Source organism: Adiantum capillus-veneris, chromosome 5 (assembly GCF_014529385.1).
Source record: "Adiantum capillus-veneris isolate H3 chromosome 5, ASM1452938v2, whole genome shotgun sequence".
NCBI lineage: Eukaryota > Viridiplantae > Streptophyta > Polypodiopsida > Polypodiales > Pteridaceae > Adiantum > Adiantum capillus-veneris.
In genome coordinates this window covers 166,400,818-166,422,170 of record NC_140935.1, presented here as the reverse complement: position 1 = coordinate 166,422,170, position 21,353 = coordinate 166,400,818, and the positions used below count along the sequence as shown (strand labels likewise).

At 39.7% G+C, this 21,353-nt stretch overlaps 1 protein-coding gene across 1 annotated transcript; it reads left to right on the top strand.

Annotated features, from left to right (window-relative positions):
- Positions 1-690: 690 nt before the first annotated feature.
- LOC147458505 (splicing factor) lies at positions 691-4,790 on the top strand. Its single transcript, XM_086513145.1, has one exon. The coding sequence runs from the start codon at positions 763-765 to the stop codon at positions 4,588-4,590; it is 3,828 nt and encodes a 1,275-aa protein (XP_086369271.1). The 5' UTR covers positions 691-762; the 3' UTR covers positions 4,591-4,790.
- The last annotated feature ends 16,563 nt before the right edge of the window (positions 4,791-21,353 follow it).

Below are 21,353 nucleotides of genomic sequence, written 5' to 3'. Positions count from 1 at the left end.
TATGTGGTCTAATGTTACGCATTGACTATATATTAACAGAAGTTGTCCAATCACCCTCACACGGAACGACTCAACCAAGTATTTGAAGATTATATTAAATGATGTGTACAAGTTGATAAAAAGACTACGTAGACTTTTTGGTATTGGAATTTTAGTATAACGTAGAGCGATATGATGACAATCCTCTTCGTCAATAAATCCATCTTCTTTTCTAAGTTGGAGTGTAGATAACCAATGTTTAACAACGATGCTAGTGGAGGCCGTCATCCCTTCTTGTATGAGCATTATCTTCTAGAATCAATATAGAAGCACCTTGTCTTGGGTTCTCCTCAACCATTGGGTTCTCCTCAACCAATGTCCCTTTGTTTTGGTCCTTCTAGTGTGATGTTTGGTGAACTAATAGGCCTTTCACATGGCGAGTACCAAAAATATGTAAACCTTTGCATATTTTTGTGAAACGCAATCCCATGATAGCTTAGCGGTTAGAGTCAATCCCAAGGGGGAGAAAGGGAACAAGTTCAAACCCTCGATCCGAAAATGTGGGAATCTTTTGCATTCCCTAGGCAATCCAACGGTCACAATCAACTGGCGATAGTGACAACGCCACGTCACGGAACAAACCAGTTTGCCTTCTTGATCCGTCCGGACGCATATGAATGCGCAACCCTAATAAAACGCCTTTCTGGGCGGTTTCAAGCATACGGAAATCTGTGAATTGCTCTCCAAGTGTGGTCAGCAATCTCGAGTGCCTGCGTTTTCGCGATGGAGACCATCGATGCTGATATTGCCAAAACTCAGGAGGAGAGGCGGAAGATGGAGGAGCAGATGGCAAGCCTTTCGTCTCTTAGCTTTGACAAAGCTATATACGGTGAGGGGAATAGATTTGAGGGCTATGAACGCTCAATCCCGGTAAATGAAGAAGAGGAAGAGCAGGACCCAACTGAAAGAGAGTTTGCACGGAAGCTTGCTTCTTATACGGCTCCAAAGTATGTCCTCAACGAGGTCCCAAAGGGCGAATCTGCAGACAACGATCTTGTTTTTAAGAAGCCGCAGAAAATCATTGATAGAGAGGATGATTACCGGAAGAGGCGCCTCAACCGCATCATATCACCCGAAAGGAATGATGCTTTTGCTATGGGAGAGAAAACTCCAGATGCATCTGTGCGGACGTATGCAGATGTGATGAGGGAAGAGGCAGTGAAGCGGGAGAAAGAAGAGACGCTTCGCCTGATAGCCAAGAAGCAACAAGAAGAAGCTGAGAAGAAAGTGAGGGATGTACCTGCTTCTACTGTGGCTACCAAGTCACAGGCTTCTGTGGCTGTGAGCCAGAAGCGACGGAACAGATGGGATCAGTCTATTGAACAAGAGGATGCAAAAAGGTCCAAAACCTCTGATTGGGATGCACCGGATGCAACTCCTGGGCCGACCAAGTGGGATGCGACTCCTACACCTGGTAGGGCCGGAGTTGAAGCTACACCTGGGGCATCTAGGAGGAATCGCTGGGATGAAACACCTACCCCAGGTCGCCTAGCTGATTCTGATGCAACGCCAACAGGTGGAGCTACACCAGGTGCTACACCGGCAGGTATGAATTGGGATGCGACACCTAAGGTCACTGGGCTGGCCACCCCCACCCCTAAGAAGCAAAGATCAAGATGGGATGAAACGCCTGCTACCATGGGCAGTGCGACACCTATGGCTGGTGCAACACCAAATGTGTTCACACCTGGTATTACACCTTTAGGAGGTGTTGATCTCGCTACGCCCACTCCATCTTCAATTCCACTTCGGGGTGCAATTACTCCTGAGCAGTATAATCTTCTTAGGTGGGAAAGAGACATTGAGGAAAGGAACAGGCCTTTGTCAGATGAGGAGTTAGAAGCCATGTTCCCTCAGGAGGGATACAAGGTTTTAGAGCCTCCTGCCACGTATATACCCATACGCACTCCAGCTCGGAAGTTACTGGCAACTCCAACCCCCTTAATGGGTACACCTCTGTATTCAATACCAGAAGAGAACAGAGGCCAGCAGTTTGATGTACCGAAGGAGTTGCCAGGAGGGTTGCCTTTTATGAAGCCTGAGGACTACCAACATTTTGGAGCTCTCCTCAATGAAGAGGATGAAGAATTATTGACTCCTGAGGAAAGCAAGGAACGGAAGATTATGAAATTGCTTTTGAAGGTGAAGAATGGCACCCCTCCTCAAAGGAAAACTGCTTTGCGGCAGCTAACTGACAAGGCCAGGGAGTTTGGTGCTGGTCCACTTTTCAATCAGATTCTACCTTTGCTCATGTCTCCTACTTTGGAAGATCAAGAAAGGCACTTGCTTGTAAAGGTGATAGACAGGGTGTTGTACAAGCTGGATGAATTAGTGAGGCCGTTTGTACACAAGATTCTTGTGGTCATTGAGCCCCTCCTTATTGATGAAGATTATTATGCACGTGTGGAGGGTAGAGAGATAATTTCAAATTTGAGCAAAGCAGCGGGGCTGGCAACTATGATAGCTGCAATGAGACCTGATATTGATAACATTGATGAATATGTTCGTAACACTACTGCAAGAGCTTTCAGTGTGGTGGCTTCAGCTCTTGGAATACCTGCATTGCTACCGTTTTTGAAGGCTGTCTGTCAAAGTAAAAAGTCATGGCAGGCCCGACATACAGGTATAAAAATTGTTCAGCAGATTGCAATTTTGATGGGATGCGCTGTCCTGCCGCATCTCAAGTCTTTGGTCGAAATCATTGAGCATGGATTGAATGATGAGAATCAAAAGGTGAGGACGATTACAGCGCTTTCACTTGCAGCCCTTGCAGAGGCTGCTGCTCCTTACGGTATAGAAAGCTTTGACTCAGTTTTAAAGCCCCTTTGGAAGGGTATTAGGGCTCACAGGGGCAAGGTTCTTGCTGCCTTTCTCAAGGCTATTGGTTTCATTATACCTCTTATGGATGCTATGTATGCAAACTATTACACAAAAGAAGTTATGATGATTCTGATTAGAGAGTTTCAGTCTCCAGATGAGGAGATGAAGAAGATTGTCTTGAAGGTGGTCAAACAGTGTGTAAGTACAGAAGGTGTGGAGGCTGATTATATCAGGTCTGAAATTTTACCTGAATTTTTTCGTTACTTTTGGGTAAGGAAAATGGCTTTAGATCGTAGAAACTATAGACAGCTTGTAGATACAACCGTTGAAATTGCCAACAAGGTTGGTGTGGCTGATATTGTTGGAAGAGTTGTGGAAGATCTGAAGGATGAAAATGAACCTTACAGGAGGATGGTGATGGAAACGATTGAGAAAGTTGTCACCAATCTTGGCGCCTCTGATATAGATGCCCGACTTGAAGAGTTACTTATTGATGGAATTTTGTACGCTTTTCAGGAGCAAACCAGTGATGATGCCAATGTCATGCTCAATGGTTTTGGTGCTGTGGTTAATGCGCTAGGTCAACGAGTGAAACCCTACTTACCTCAGATATGTGGAACAATCAAGTGGCGATTGAATAATAAGAGTGCAAAGGTAAGGCAGCAGGCGGCTGATCTCATCTCTCGAATTGCGGTAGTTATGAAGCAGTGCTCAGAAGAACAGCTTATGGGCCATCTTGGAGTTGTACTCTACGAGTATCTGGGAGAAGAATATCCTGAAGTTCTTGGTTCAATTTTGGGTGCTTTGAAGGCCATTGTAAATGTGATTGGGATGACAAAAATGACCCCTCCCATCAAGGATTTATTACCCCGATTGACTCCAATTCTGAAAAATAGGCACGAGAAGGTTCAGGAGAATTGCATTGATTTGGTGGGGCGAATAGCTGACAGAGGGGCTGAATTTGTTCCAGCAAGGGAGTGGATGAGGATCTGTTTTGAGCTTCTGGAAATGTTAAAAGCACATAAAAAGGGTATCAGGAGAGCCACAGTCAATACATTTGGATATATTGCTAAAGCAATTGGTCCTCAAGATGTTTTAGCCACCCTTTTGAACAACTTGAAGGTGCAGGAGCGCCAGAACCGGGTCTGTACAACTGTGGCTATTGCAATTGTTGCAGAGACATGTTCACCCTTCACAGTCTTGCCTGCCCTTATGAACGAATATAGGGTTCCCGAGCTGAATGTGCAAAATGGTGTGCTCAAGTCGCTTTCATTCTTGTTTGAATACATTGGGGAGATGGGAAAAGATTACATATATGCAGTTACTCCACTCTTAGAAGATGCTCTCATGGATCGAGATTTAGTGCATAGACAGACTGCTGCTTCAGCAGTGAAGCATATGGCTCTTGGTGTTGCTGGACTTGGTTGTGAAGATGCATTGGTCCATCTTTTAAATTATGTGTGGCCGAACATATTTGAAACATCTCCACATGTGATAAATGCAGTAACTGAGGCTATTGAGGGAATGAGAGTGGCGTTGGGTCCTGCAGTGGTTCTCAATTACTGCCTCCAGGGTTTGTTCCATCCTGCGAGAAAAGTGCGTGAGGTTTATTGGAAGATTTACAATTCTCTGTACATTGGCTCTCAAGACAGCCTTGTTGCAGCCTATCCAGTCCTAGAGGACGATGCTAACAACATATACAGCAGACCTGAGTTGGCCATGTTTGTTTAAGAAGCTTGTTGATATCAAAGGATTACAGTTAAAGAAGACTGTTCAAGAAGTTGTGGATATTTGGGTTTTTAACAGATGAGCCTCCTTCCCTCGCCTTTTTTTATGAGCTGATTCCAAACCATTTGGCCAGTTCATCTTAGTTTCACATTGTACAAGTTAAGTGGTTGTTTATGTGTGAACAAGCTACATGACCTTCTCTATGGTACAGTCTTTTGCAGTATTGACTTCATGTTCTTGGATGCGTGTATAGATGATTTTACAGGTTATAGACAGTATGCGATCAAATCTCATCCCCTGAGGAGACTTCGGTGGAGGTATTGTGGTTGCACTTTTGGTCGGTAAGCATCGCGTTCTCGCTTTGTTTACTTTTTTTTTCTCTTAGCAGTATTGGTCGGGGGTAAACTTTTAGCAAATGCCGTGCCTTTAATGTGGCAAGATTCTCAAAATTCTGTTACTCGTGTTTCTGAGGGTTGGGATGTGAACAAGCCTTGCATTATTCTGTAGTGTTCTTTTTGGGGTAGTAATGCATCTTCGCTGGGTGCTGAAGGCTGTTCTACGACTGCCACATTTATAATGGTAATATATGCTTGTGTACTGTAGGAAAAAAGCCGCAGTCCAAAGGCTGGCTCCATTAGTCATGAGCCTTTAATAGGCCAGTGTTGGAATCTCTACAGGAAAAAATGAATTTTCTAGACCACTTAATTCAAAATTTGACTAAAGGAAGAGAATGGAGAAAGCTTTTAGCAGTGCTTGTCTTTACATGCCATCTTAACAATCTATTTAAAGGACACATAAGACAGGCTCGATAATAGTTTGTATGTTGTGCCTGTAGAATGAGAATGATTAACAAATATTGTCCATAATTGTATGTATGCAGCTTAGAAAAGTGTTGGTCCACTTTCAAGATGCAAGCTGCATATGAAGTCCCGATACAACCTAGGTTGCAAAAGAGCCAACAGGATACTCAGCAGGATTCTAAATGAAATATGTTTCTTAAAAGGTTTGATCTCTTGGAGTTGTTCAAAGCAAGTTGCCAGTTGGCTTCTAAAATTCCATGAGCTGCTTATAAGTGGATGTGATATCCTTGTTGACTCTTCCTCAAGAAGTATAATGGGCTAAGATCAACTTTTCATGACAATACATATAGACACTTACATTTATCTCATGGACAACTAGGAGAGTGTACACATGGGCCAAAGCTCACCCCTGCAGTACATATAGACACTTCCATTTATGTCATGGACAACTAGGAGAGTGTGCACATGGGCCAAAGCTCCTCCCGGCTGTCTAAGCCTAGGATGTGAAGTTCGACGCGAGAGTGCTATATGCAAAGGTAGATATTTTCTAGCTTGGTTGATATTGAATGAGTCAATTCTCTGAGTTTATTCTTGCATAACGCACCTGCTGACTAGGCGTGCCTTACTTTTTGGCAGTTCAAATCAAAAGTTGTTCCTAAAATGTTAGCTTCTATTATTATCTTGGGTAGAGCTAAATACTTTTTCACTTATTGAAAGGGCCATAGCTCGTGAAGTATGCAAAGTAAAGATTGTTTTTAGAATGAGTATGCTCATATAGAAGTGTCAAAGTAAAGATTATTTTTAGAACAAAGTAGTGTATAGAAAGTATTGTCTATTAAATGGTGAACTTTTACGTGTTCCAACTTTGAAATGCTAAAAGCCCTTTAGCTTTTTTCTACTCATCAGGAGGTTGGGAAGGCTTCGCCATTGTGCATATGTACTACTTTGGATGGTGATCATAGGTTGTGATGTACTAGTAGATGTCATATATGCAGCAGAATCAATATTAATAAAAGAGATTACTTTTGTGTATCTCTAACACTTGGTATCAGCCTACATCTACGGTAGCATGGCTAGCATCCTCTTGTCTCACTTTCTCCACGTTCTTTGTTGGAGCTAATTTTTGGTGACCATTTGTAGGGTGACATAATCTTTGGGTAAGCTCTTATAGATTTGTATTGCCAGAATTTTTACTCGAGCTCATTTCAGCACCGTTTTTACTACTAGCATACTTTGTAGGGAATTTTGTCATTTGTGTGGGTTTTTTGACCATGCAATTTTTTGCAAAATAGGCACTTTGTAGTCTAGTGTGGGTTGTGTTCTATAGCACAAGTTGGTTTTGTGGTGTATTTTCTCTATATAGCCAGCTTTTGCATTAGGTGCCATGGCTGACAACAATCATGGTTTTCTTATACTATCTCTCGAGGGTAAAGTGGATGTAACAACTACGCTCCTTAGGTGTATATGATGTAATAACTCCTTGTTGCAAAGGGAGTTTTGGACATTGTGCCTGGTTGCTATGTAAGATTTAGTTATTTGGATGAGAATGGTGCATGGTTGCTATGTAAGATTTAGTTATTTGGATGAGAATGGTGCATGTTTTGTTTCTGTTGCTAGCATTGTTTTGTTTACTACTGGGTAGGCACATTGGGATGCTAAGGATGTGTAGGCTCATGCAGTGATTGGGCTTTTTGGTTAAGTGTTCCATTACTTTGTCAAAGTTCTAGCATCTCAAGTCAATATTTATTTTGGCTTTCAAGTGTTTAGTTTACTTAATTTGTCAAATCTTGGGTAGGGCAATTTACTAAATGAGTAAATAAGCACACCCATCCCCCATTGTGAAGTATACTAATTCATTGCTTGAATGGTTGATTCAAAAGTCTCTCTCTCTCTCTCTCTCTCTCTCTCTCTCTCTACATTGCTATTTGCTACTTTTCCCCAAGTCCATTAGTATAAGCACCATTTAGAGGACAGTCCCCCTTATCTATTTTGGATAATGACATATGGGAAGTTCTCTAGCGATGATGATATTATCATCCTCGGGACTTCAATGCTAGGACTGCCCACCACCAGACACTTTTTTATGATACTTCAAAAGAGATGCTAAGGGAGTTGGATGTTGCAGAGATGGGCATGTCTAGACTATCACAGGATGTGGAGCATACTGAGTATGGATGACACTTGATAAACATGGGGAATGCACATGGACTAGCCATCTTGAATGGCCTATAGAGAGCTTAGGCTCGGTTCTCTTTGCTCTCCAAGCTCTGCAGAGATCCAAAGCTCGATTTCCTTACTACTTGACTTAAGCAAACAAGCTATCCTTGCTCTCACTGTGCAGGTTCAAGTTCCCTATTAGATTCAAATTCTTTGCTAATTCCCTCAATTCTCTCAAAATCCCTCTCCGCGAGGGAGGTTGCACACAAGGTGGGGAAGTTGAGCCTTGAGATTGGTCAGATCTCCTACCAATGTGGTTATGTTTCGTTAGATCCATTGCCGCCAAGCCCATATCTCCATAGCCGAGCTTTGTCACTCGTGTCTCGTTGGGAAATTGTCGCCGCTACTAAAGACTTGATACCAGTTGAAGAGTGCGTGTGCGCAGATGCGTGCGTGCACAACGTGGTGTGCGTGCAGGAGAAGAGGAGAGTAGACCGTGTGTGGGTGGAGCAAGACTCAAAAGAGGACCCCAGTAGAGCCCACATTCTCCTCACACCAGAGATACGTCGAACGATCGTGTTAGGGAGTTCGAGACGCCCACGATTGCGGAGGACTACACAACATCGACGGATGCTACATTAGAGGATTCAGGTCACTTTGGTCCGACATGCACAATGCTCGGTTAGACTACTGAGCATGGAGGAGATAGATGAGATCCGCCAGCGACGGATGCTAGGTCTCTTGTGATTTAGCTCTTTTTGAGGATACAGTCACACTGTTGACTTAGCCCCCCACTCACTTCACCCCCTACCCATATCCTACACAAGCCCAGCTAGCTGCTTATCTCACATCTAGCAGCTTAGGATTCTATAGTATTTTTATTTTGTTACTCAGACTTTGTATCAGATCCACGACATTGTAACTTTCTGGTCTCATAGATCACTTTGGCCTTCTTGAAGACGTTAATAGAACATTTCATTTTCATTTCTCTTGTGTATCTCCCCATTGCTCTAGGCTTTCGTATCGTTGACTTTGACATGGTATCGGAGCTGCATCCTCGATGATCTTGGGAGGCATTGGGTGCGAAGAAGAGGAATGGATGGAGTGGTTTGCAGACTTTTAAGACCCCATTGCATAGTGACTCCCTGTCGGTAGCGTTTTGACACTGTGTGTCAAAAAGCTTGTGTAAGACAAGCTATAGGGGATGAGCTGTACATTTTGAAATGCAGAAGTTAGGGAGAGGCTGCCCTTTGCCTTGCTTGGGAATGTTTTGAGATGTCATCCAATGGCCGGGTCTAGTTCATCTTTGCTGCATCTTGAGATGTCCAGTGTAGAGGAGCAACATTGGCAACACAAGGACAATGGCTTTGTCAACAACATTCTGAAACGTTTTCTATTTGGCGTCTTGACAAGGAGTAGCCTTGGGCCTCCTTGAACAAGCCAACTCCAAGTCTCGGCCTCTCGAGGCTCCTTATCAACGGAGAATCAATAATTGGCAACGATGAACCAACCATTGGCTGTGATGAACAGTGTATGGCAGCATCCAGTCAGCGCAAATGTCCAAGCTGGAGGATATTGTTAGTGCTATGCTACATGAAAACAATGTGAAATAGATAAAAATATTGTCATGCAATGGGGCATAGAGTGAAAAAGTAGAACATATAGTGCACGTCACACAAAATTGCGATACAAATGTATGGTGGAGAGTCCACACTGTGTCTCCTAAAATATTACAAGGAACAAAAGCCGTGTCTGCCGCATATGCATAGTCTTTATGTGTTGTCCAAGCAAATGCATGCGCAAGGAATTCATGTACAGATTACGGAAGTTTACAACTTGTTGATGTAGAGTTTTGTCTATCAGTTTGTAGACGCTTTCATTATCAATTTATAAATTTTATCATAAATAGAGTTCAACCTATCGTGGCACAAAGGTAAGATGTATTGGTCAGTAAATAAATACAAAGGGGGTAGATACGACACCAGTTACATGTCGTCCCCATGTCTGTCTGAACATGTCTTCTCTTTGGCTATAGTAGATTGTGTCGTTGCCCCCTTTGAAATGGAGCATCTGGATTTCTTACGATTTTGACAGGCAACACATCAATGGAGTACCTTATATGATGTCTTAAGACGGTTGGATCATCCTTATTGAGCTCAGTTTTAACTTCCTCTTCAATACCTTCATCTTGATACAAGAGTCTAGAACCATGCCCATCCTCATTGAGATACTACCTCACAACCAAGACTCGAGACTTAGCTACTTAGCTTTCCATCTCTTAGATGAACGCAGTCTCATTAGTGATCCCATAGAAGAGCCATTTTCATCCTCCTCTTTGATGATAATACCAGAAAAACCTTTGCGACATGTTGAAGGTTTCTTCATATTAGATGGATTAGATTCCTCATTGAAAGATCTTTTCATCAAGAGAAGGCTTTGGAAACAACCTCTCTTGATCTCTTTTCACAACATCTTTTGCATTAGCAATCATATGTCCACATCCCTTATAGAAAGGCTAATTTAATCCCTAGTCATGTAAACAACCTTAACCCATATTTCTTGATCTTTTTTCACAATGCCTTTTGCATTAGCAATCATAGGTGTGGAAATTTTCGACACATGCACAATCTCTTTCTTTCAACCACAAAAGCCAACAAGAGCCAGGAAGCAACCATGATCCATGACATGTGAAGCGCTACCTCCATAAACATTGAACAACTCAAGTTCGTGTATACTTGATGCCCTTTCAAAGAGGTAGGGTTTCTATCATCTTGATATCTCCCACTCCCTTCTTTGGGTTTATATCATTGTCGCTGCCAATATATCAATCCCTAGTCCTTTGATCACCACCATTGTTGCTATCATCCCTTCTATATTTGTCCTCTCTGCCATTATCTCTTCGTCTTTTCATACCTTCTCTCATGTCTGTTGCGATCTCTATCATCGTGTGGAAAGAAAAGGAACACACAGAAGCAATGGTGATGGTAGACATGATAGTAGCACTAGTACAATATGAATGGATGTGAAATTTTGATGAAGTATTTTTTGGAAGCTTAGCATCATTCTAGTGAGCCTCTTATCGACATTGAAGGTTAATTTGTGCTACCAACTTCAGGTGTTGCATCATGAGTCGCTTCTACTGAACCCGTGAGCTTATACGCCTCCTAGCCTAACCTGAATTTTTTTAATTTGTTTGTCCTTGAGCAACAATTGGGGGGGGGGGGGGTTGTATGAGAGAGAGAGAGAGAGAGAGAGAGAGAGAGAGAGAGAGAGAGCGAGGTCAATTCTCTAATGTGGTTTCCTACTGCCTGGAGTTGATGACGAACAACCAATGCTAAGACCTTGTGAGAATAGCTAATGTTGGCTTCCATCTCTGTATAGGCCTTCGAACGAGGGAGAAGTACTTTGTGCACCGTTACATAGGTGATCAAAAAAAAAAAAGGTGCTAATTATTGTTACCTACACAATTTATTAACATCGCACACATTGCTTTTTATGAGACGATTAGAATCACAAAAAAGGAGACCGTTGGATTAACTTAGCAATTGAGTGTGGGGATTGTGTCTAGGGGCTCAATATTCTCGCTTCAATTAACAAAAGTACATTCGACTTACCAATGAAACATAAACTCATGGGGTCGTTGATGTCATTGAAGAAGCATCATCTTCTTTCTTCTTCAACATCTCTTCTTTATTATGTAGAAGCATCACAAAAACATACAAATTTCTTGAAAACATGTGCATGCTTCTCTTCATAAGATTTCTACTTACAAAGTTTCATGAATGGTTCATGCATGGCAAATAAATCTTCTATGGGATCGGTCGTAGTAATTGGCAAGCAAAGATGGCGCTGCAAGAAATATTAGACATTGTCAAAACGTGAAAGAGAAACCCCATATGCATAGAGCTCAAAAAGAGCTTTCATTTGGGTCCAAGGTTGCACGATTCTAACAATTGGAGCTCATGTGATGACCATTTTTGTGACTAGCTATCTTAAAAGAGCACATGCAATTACGTACTTCTTTGAAGGAGAGAGTCCTTTACATGCATAAACACCCTTGCTCCTATGTGTTTAAAGCTTTTGGATTCTTTTAAAAGCCTCCTCTCATCGATTTAACCAAACTTAAAAGAACGTGCAAAGTATTTTACTTTAGAAAGTGAGCACTTGACCTTCAGAAATTTCATCTCCAACGATAGATCCTTGATCTTGAAGGTTCCAGCTTCAAGAAAATGTCAAAAAGCACAATTGCTTTTGGAAAAGCATTTTTTATTTTACAAGAAAAATGACTTTTAAAATACATTCTCTCATTATTCTCATAAAAAATGTCCATTCCTAGGGCTGATTTGTTACCATATTATGGTAGTGATGTGCATGAACATCCTTAGAACTGACGGAGCACCTTTTTCCCTCATCATAAGAGGTTTTCCCCCCTTGTCTTTGTATTGGGGCACTCAACTATACTACATCTTGTGTTGTGTGCTAATCAATCCCCTCTCTGTGTGCATGCTCATCCTGGTGTAAAGTGGCCTGCATTTTGATGTAAAAGTGGGAAAGATAGAGATTGGGGGCGTCCACTTTTAGACTCCTCTCCCACCTCTTGAGCTCCCATTTATACCTTGACCACCAAGTTTTTCCTTTGTTGCCCCATTCCCCCCTTCTTGTTAGCATTTTAGCAACTCTAAAAGGCATCTAGGACCCATTTTAATGATGTTTTGACCCCGTTAAGAAAGTTTGATACCTAGAACAAATTCCTTAGGCACTTTTGGAAGTTGAATCATTTTTTAGGAAACAATAGGCCATGAATGCACCACTATGTCCACTTAGCCCTCCTTTGGCTAAACCTTCGGCACACTCTCAGAGAATTCCATGACCTATTTTACTACTATTTTAGGCCCATAATAACACTTCCAAATCCTGAATGAATTCCCCATACGATTTGGAAGGTAGCACCATTCTTTAAACACTTGTTGAGGTCATGAATGAACCTTTCTTTTATCTTTATAATTCTCCACCCCTTGACTATTTTTACTCTCTCTCTCTAGAATGACAAACCCGAGTGAGATAGAGTCAATTTAAGTAGATCAAATATCAAATTTTTTGACATTATATCACCCTCAAAACTAGGGGGTGTGCTTGGTCTTTTGGCATTTAGCTAAGGATCTGCCACACACTTGCATCCTCAATCACTTCAAAAGGTGTCTTACATATAGATCCACGGAAAGTATTGTTGTATGCATATTCTATACAAGGTAGATACTTTTCTCATTAATTGTGTTGATTTATTTTCTTAACAAAGTTTTTTTGGTAGATTCAAGACAATGGAATTTTCAATGTTGATTTGGCCATCCCAAAAGAATGAAATGTGGGTAAACCAAGGTATTTAGAGATTTGAGAAATGGAATGGATTGATACGCAATATGCTTTCATAGGTTTATTGACATATATAAAATGAGTATGTTCACTAAATGTGTCAACTATCGTCCAAATTCTTGTATTTTCATTCATCAACTTTTTTGAAACCCAAACATGAACATTGATGCCTATATTTTAAAACGGAGAATCCGGAATAGGGAGTGTCCGTAGCAAGCAAGGTTGCTTCCCTTTGCCATACATAAAGTTTTGCACCTAAAACATTGATACACAATATGTCCTTCTTCATTGTGAGCCAGTAAAAGGATGTCTTAATTGCATTCATTGTAATTGTATCTTGAATCCCAAGATGCCCAAGATAAGGTGTGATTCAAACATAATCTTCTCCCTAGAGAAGGGCGTGACACATATGTGAGAGGCATGCAGAAGATAATCATCTCGTAGCAACTATGATTCTTGTGTCTTCCCAAGTGCTACGGCTAGCATGCCATGCGTAAAATCTGATTTAAGAGTATACATAGCTACCATGGATGTGAGATCATTGTGGCAAGCTATAGATGCAACATTAGAGCATGGTCATCACGGTAATGTATCTGCTACATGATTGTATTTTCCTTCTATGTGAACTAGATGAAAATTAAATTGTGAAAAGGAAATGGTCCCACCTCATTTGTGTTGGGGTGAACATTGTTGTACCTCGTGTGTGTATACTTAAGTGAAATCTTATGTAGAAAAAGCAATGTGTAACCATGTGTGTGGCTTGTGTGGGAATCACTCATTAATTACCTTATTGATACTCATTAGTGTCTTCAACATGTGTGTGTGTGTCTTGTGTGAGCATAACTCATTCACAAGCACATCGAACTTATGTCTTCAAAGTTGGTGTGTGTGTGCGCGCGCGCGCACGCGAGAGCGAGAGAGAGAGAGAGAGAGAGAGAGAGAGAGAGAGAGAGAGAGAGAATATTCTTATAAGATCTCTCCAATTACTCCTTAAGTGCCCCAAGTAGAATTCATAAAGACTACTTTTTAATCCTCATTCTTTGTGCATCAATGAAGGTATATAAATTTTCATCATGAGTTTGTTCTGAAACTAAATTTTTGTTAGAATCTGTCAATCTTCCATAGAGCTTGAAAGTCGCTAGCATAGAGTGCACTACTCTTTTGAGGCAATGTTTGTAAAATGTAAAGTAGTAAGCGTAAAATTTTCCTTTGTATTTAGATGGTAATCTTACTTAAGCGAAGATGTTTTCAATGCCATAGAAATTAGCCATTTTCCCTTGCCATAGAAACTAGCCATTTTCCCTTCTTGGACAATATCAATTGGCATACTTTCTTTCTTGCTCAAGTTTTAATAATATACCATTTATAACAAAGAATGTAATCTTGAGAATTTATTGAAACACGTTCTCTTTAAAGAAGTGCAATTAAAGAAAGTTGAGATAAATTGATTTCTAAAGATAAATTGAATTATTAGAAATCTTGAGCATTGCATGGTTTTTGAGAATTTCTATCTCTCATTGCGTTTCTCAAAATTGAAATGAGAATTTAGTGAGTTGGTAGTGCTATGAAGCCTATTAATCTCTCTTATCATTAAAAGCCATTAAAGAGCAAATCAACGTCCACATCAAGTGACTTTCCATCTCCTCTAACCCATTATACATCCGTTGTTGACATACCATCTAGACCATAAAGATGTCTATTTGAAGTACTTTTCCATGTCTCCATTGCTTTAGAAAAGTCCTTATGATCCTTGTTTCCAATGAATATTTCTATAAGAGGATAAAAAATTTCTATCTCCATTTTATTGGGCCATTTCACTTTTATCTTTATAGGAAAGCTAAAGAGCACACACGAATAGGAATTCTGAAGCATTTAACTTGAGAAATCTAGGCAACTGTTGAATAATTAGGATATATATCCTTCCAACATACATGATTGGTAAGCACAGAGCCGCTTTTACGAGGCTCATTTTAGGAAAGTCAATCTTTGTTTGATGCCTGAATTTTCTAAACTCATGTGTGTATGCATCACCTATTAATAAGTGGGGGTCTTTTTCCCATTGTCAACACATAAAAAGATATTCCACAAGGATATTGTTCATGCATCAAAGTTTTCATGCATTACATAATTGAGTCATCAACATTCCACTTTTCAAGTCATTCCTACAATCTTTTAGCATACTTGAATCAAATACCAAGTGTCATTTCCATTAACATCGTGTATAGTTAGTTGACCAAAAGAACAAATCTCCTCTTAGTGAGGTGTATTTCAAATTCTTGTTGCATTTTGAGGACACAATCATTTGACACCAGTTTCTAGAAGATAATGAGTGACTACTACGATAAGCATGTCATAACGTGCTAGTAAAAGCATAAGCTGTAAGAGAAAATTTATATCCAATTGAATGGATGGAATTTGTATATATACAAACTAGAAAACAAAAAGAAAAAACCTTGGAATTGTAGAAGGCAAAATTTTTAATTTTTTTCATCAATAAAGAAAAAAGGTCGCCCATGAGGTATTCCATTGTTGGGATGCGAGGTTTTGTTGCATCTCTTGTGTGAACAATCTCTTCCACCTAGAAAAGTCATATGCCAATAGCCCATGTGAAGAACCCCTTACACCTCATGTGTAAAGACTAGCCGTATTTGTGCATAGACAGCCTTTTTGAGTTTGAAACAAACCATAGGATCCGTGGTTACTTAGCACAATACATTTGATGAAATATTAACTCTCCTAGTGCAAAGTTTTGCATGTAAAAAGCCTTAGTTAAGCTTTGAGGAACTTGAGGAGTACCCAATCATCTTCTTCTTTGAATTGAGGAACTATGTTTATCTAGGGATTATTTATTTATCTTCTTCAGTCACTCCAAAAGGTGTCTAACATGTAGATCTATGGAAAATATTGTTATATGCATATCCTATACGAGGTAGAGACTTTTCACATTAGTTGTGTAGATTTACTTTCATAATATAGGATTTTTGTAGATCCAAGAAAACGGAATCTTCAATGTTGATTTGACCATCCAAAACAATGAATGGGGGTAAATCAAGATATTTAGAGGTTTGATAAATGGAGTGGATTGCTATACGATGTGCTTTCATAGGTTTTTTGACATATATGGAGTGACCTTGTTCACTAAATGTGTCAACTATTGTCCAAATTCTCGTATTTTTGTAAGTCAACTTTTGAAGCCCAAAATTGAACATCCATGCTTATATTTACAAATGGGAGTGTTTGTAGCAAGACAAGTTGCTTCCCTCTACCATACATAATCTTTTGGCACCTAAAACATTGAGACCTAGTCTTAATTGCACTTCTTCATTGTGAGCTCTTAAAAGGATGTCTTAATTTCATTCAATGTAGCTTGAATTCCATGATGCCCAATATAAGTGTGATTTAAGCTTAACTCTTGCTTAAGGAGGGTGTGACACGTGTGAGAGGTATGGAGAAGATACCCATCTTGTAGCAACTATGATTATTATGTCTTCACAAGTGCTCTGGTTGACATGCCATCTTAAAAATTTGATTCAAGAATGTATTTTTCTACCATGATGTGAGATCACTGTGGTTAGCTATATATACATCATCACAACCTTGTTATCAAGGTAGTGCATATGCTACTTGATTGTGTCTACCTTGTATGTGAACTAGATGAAAATTATACTTTGAAATGAAATCATCCCACATCATTTGTGGTGGATGTGAGCTTTTTTATACCTCGTGTGCATATACCCTCTATTTATGTGGAAGCTTATGTAGACAAAGCCATGTGTAAACCATGTGTATGTCTTGTATGGGAATCACCCATTAATTATCACAATGATACTCATTATGTCTTAAAAGCATGTGTGTGTGTGTGTGTGAGAGAGTGAGAGAGAGAGAGAGAGAGAGAGAGAGAGAGTAAGATAGAGAAGATATATTTTTAAGATCACTTTGATTACTCCCTAATTTCCCCAAGTGGACTTAATAAACACTAATGTTTAATCCTCATTCCTAAGTGAACCAATGAAGTAAGGTTTCTTGGTATGAGAATTTCCATACCTAGTTTGTTCTACAACTAAACTTTTGGTAGCATCTCTCAATCTCCCATAGAGCTTGAAAGTCACTAGCATTGAGTGAGCTACTCTTTTGAGGTAATGTTTGTAAAAAAAAAAGAAAAAAAAAAGAAGCATACAATTTCCAATTGGTAAATTGATATCTCACTTTAAAGAGAAGATACCCTTTTGAATGCCATAGAAACTAGCCACTTTCCCTATCAATTGACATGAATGTAATTTTCAAAAACTGATTGAAACACATTTTCTCTTTAAAGAAGTGCAATAAAAGAAAGTGGGGACAAATTGAATTATTAGAAAAAAATGAGCATTACATGGTTTTCTGACAATTTCAATCTCAAGTTGCTTTTACCAAAAGTGAAACGAGAATTTAGTGAGTTGGTGATACCATGAAGCCATAAATCTCTCTTATCATTGAAAGCTATCTTACGTCCACATTGACATTACATCAAGTGACTTTCCATATCCTCCCAACCAATTATACATCAATTGTTGACCATAAAGATGTCTATTTGCATATTTATATTCCGTGGGTAGTGATTCTTCAAGCTCGGTAAACCATTTTGGGTGGGTGGCTCATTAGTTTTTTGCTAAATGTAATCGGCGTGTTTCCGTCAACACCTTTCTTTCCTTGTTGTATGTTTCATTTTGTTTTGGTCCAAATCCCAAGGGAAGAAATTATTTAGCTGAGCAACCTCATTAACAATTTTGAACTCTTCGTTAAAGTTTCTCATTTCTAGTGAACTCTCCATCCCACTGTCGGATTTTACCAAAAGGTCCAGTTTTGATCATTTGTACTAGACGTTTAAGTTCTTCCATTATTTAAGCTTTTCTCGATTATTAATGAATGACACCATCCTAATCTAATGGGGATGACATCCAATCCTTAGGAATCACAAAATTGCATTTGGGATTCTAGTAGGTCACATTTGTCAATGGTTACTAAGATGCGCGTCCAAATTGATTTTGTTTCTCTAGGTAGACATATTCTTCCTCCAAGGCGATGATGGTGTTGGCTTTGGTAATATTTCTAGCTAGCAAATCACTCTCTTCTTCCTGAAACAATAGAAGGTTGCCCTCCCCTTTGGAAACCTCACTTTCCCCATTCAATGGAAGGGTGGTGGCTAACTCATAGTAACTATAGGAATCCTTTTGATGTCTCTTGTCATCCCCCCTTTGTGGCGTAAGTAGAGATATCAATAACCCCATCCTAAGTAACCATCAGCTCTCATGAAAGCTTGCCTTGATATGATGTGGTAGTTTAAATCTCTTATAATATCTTCTATTGTCAAGGGTGTACATGTATCACATTCCACACTTATTGACTTGGACGTTTTTCAAAATCCCCATTGTTTTTCTAGCCTCCGATCTCCCATTTGTAACAGTATTTTTGTTTTCTTGAAAGCCAATTGACCCCATTTTTCCTAAGTTGTTTTTAGGCTATACACACTCCCACTTTTGTATCACTTTCGTGTCTAAAATTGCCAAAAAAGAATTGCCTTTACAATCCACTAACAAAGTGGCATTTCCTTGGTAATAACATCATCCTTTGTAGGAGATATTGTGGATACGCACATGTTTTTGTCTCTTCCTGAGAATTGGCTTGAGAAATTCTTGATCCATGCCATGCTAAGTGTAGTATTTAGCAACTAATTTGGTTTACAAAACACCCCCTTCCATAGACTAGGACGCACTTCAAGAAAATTTTCTAGAGGTAAGATGCAAGCCATCGGTGCCAACAGTAAAAGTTGCATGTTATGTGTCTCCTCAACTTGAGAATTTTGGGAGAAAATTAAGGATGAAATAAGCTGTTGCATAACATTCAAAACCTTGCCTAGATACATCTAAGAAGTTGAACTAAAGTCAAAGGTGGTGTCGATCCTATCTATGGCATACTCCTCATCCCATCTCCATCTCTTCATCCCAACCTTACAAGGATACCATTGTGCTATCAAAATCATACAGAAAATGAACTTTCAAAGTTCAAAACTTCACTAAGGACATTCCTTCTAGAGTTATTCCAATTTTTTGAACCATGGTCTAAAGGTCACTAGAGTTTTTTCATAGATAACCTGCCAACATTGTGCTACATGGTTGTGTAGATTAGTAGTTTCATTCTAGCACTTGCATAGTTTTGGTAGGAGTGAAGGTTTAACTTCTTTGAAGCCCTCCCCTCTTATCATAACCAAGAAAGAGCTTCCTCAAGGGTATTTTTGAAAGTATTTGACTTCAATGCAATCTCTCTTGTAGTTGCATATGGCACATTTGGATCCACCAAAGGGTTAGGTGGGTTGGGCCTAAAGGAAACATGTATAGAGACTTTGACTAGGGAAGATGTAGCCGATGAGGATCCATAGCTTGAGGAAGAGCGTACAAAACGAGAGAGAGAGAGAGAGAGAGAGAGAGAGAGAGAGAGAGAGAGAGAGAGAGAGTAGGATTCGACACATAGAAGGAAAAACAACACTATGCTTGATTAATTAAAAAACCTTTATAGTATAAAATGTGAAAGCTTGACATGCAAGAAACTCCACTAAACTGCCCTTAATTGCATGTTATAGGGCAAGTTCCCATGGGCAACGGGCTTGAACCCAACAATCCCCCCTCAAGCCCAAACTATACTGACCATTCTCTTTATGCTTCCAGGTTTTGGTGTACTCATGAACCATGAGTTTTAGGTTCTCTCACAACCAAGGGTTTTAGTATACCCATAACTTGGTGCTATTGTTAACCTACCAACAAATGGAGTTTTTGGTTCACTACCAAACCTTGGGTTTTGGTTTACCCAATAACCTCATGAGAATTGGTTTACATAAATGAGGACTTGAACAAAAAACTGATAGTTTGGGAGGTCTTACCACTTATGTGTGTGTGGCAGTGTCTATAACCCATACATGTTTATGAATGACATAAAAAAAAAGCTTGATCTAAAGAACATCACTCACAACTGAAAGTAGTTGAGATTGTGTATCATCATCAACCACATGGATTTAATTTTTATTCTTTTTGAAGCATTTATTGGAGGGATGATTTGTCTTACCGTAGTGAGTACAAGGAATTTTTCTCAATCCTTTGTTTGATGATTGTTGCGCACGCAAATGGCACAACATCTAGTACCAATGTATGGTCTGGATGAAGCTGAGGTAGAAGCACAATTATTGACTGCATATGCACTTGGAGTATCTGAAGAACTAGTAGGGGATACTGCATATACACTAGGAATAATGGAAGAATTGATACGCGATACTCTTTTTTCTACTTCCTGTAATTAATTGATGATACCATCCAAGGAGAGCAACAGATCTTTCTCTTTTAAAACTGTGACAGTTTGATGGAATTCATCAGGCAATCTTTTTAATAAAACGGCCATGAGATCTTCTTCTGGCACTGGGGCTTTGACATACACAAGTTGAGTTTTGATACTCTTTAATCTGTGAGCTAAAGATGTTACATTTTTGTCGCCATGCATAGCAAGAGAGTGTAACTTCATCTTTAGACTCATCATTGAATACTTAGCTTTAGCACCAAAAAGCTCCTCTAGCTCTATCTAGGCAGCACTAGAAAATTTGATATCATCCAAATAATGAATAAAGTCATCTTCCAAAGATGTGAGAATAATACCTAATGCAGCTCATCCTTGCATTGTTGCTCTGCAGATAATGCCCTGGTAATTGCAACCAATGTACCTTCTTCGTTTGTTGATAGGGGCTTCACGACACTCTATAGATTTTTTTGCATAAGATAGCCTTTTACCTTTATTTTCCAAGTATGGAAACCAGTTCCATTGAACTTGTCAAATTTTGACTCCATATTTGAATTTTGACAAAGCGTGATGATGAGTATCCTTGTTGAATATTATACCTGCATGAGGAGTATCCTTGACAAAATAAGTTGCTTCTTGTACCTTGTGATGTATATGCAAATCAAGAGTTTGTTTGTATTCATCTTTGTCTTCTTTGGTGTGAAGCACATGCAACCCAAAAGAGGGGATCTTCAAGATGCTTAAGTTTGGATGTCTTACAACATTTTGAAAAGCTATAAGAAGAAAAATAGCTTGAGATGCTTACTTAGGACTACAACCAAGGTACGGCCTCCTTCTCTTGTGTGCTTCCTTTGGTACAATCACCTACAAAACCTTTGCTTGGACTACTGCTATCATGAGCGTGTTGAGATGCTAGTCAATTAGCTACAGATGGCGTGTTGAGATGTTGTGAGAAGAGAAAACAAAACTACCTACAATCAGTAGTGTTTCAGAATGTTTGTCTACGCCACCAAAAATTGCATGCCGATTAGATGCAACATGGGAGCTTCACCATGGAATACATACAATATTTCAACATGCCTTTTTGCAGACCTGTAATGACTACGTCTTAGAACGCCCTCG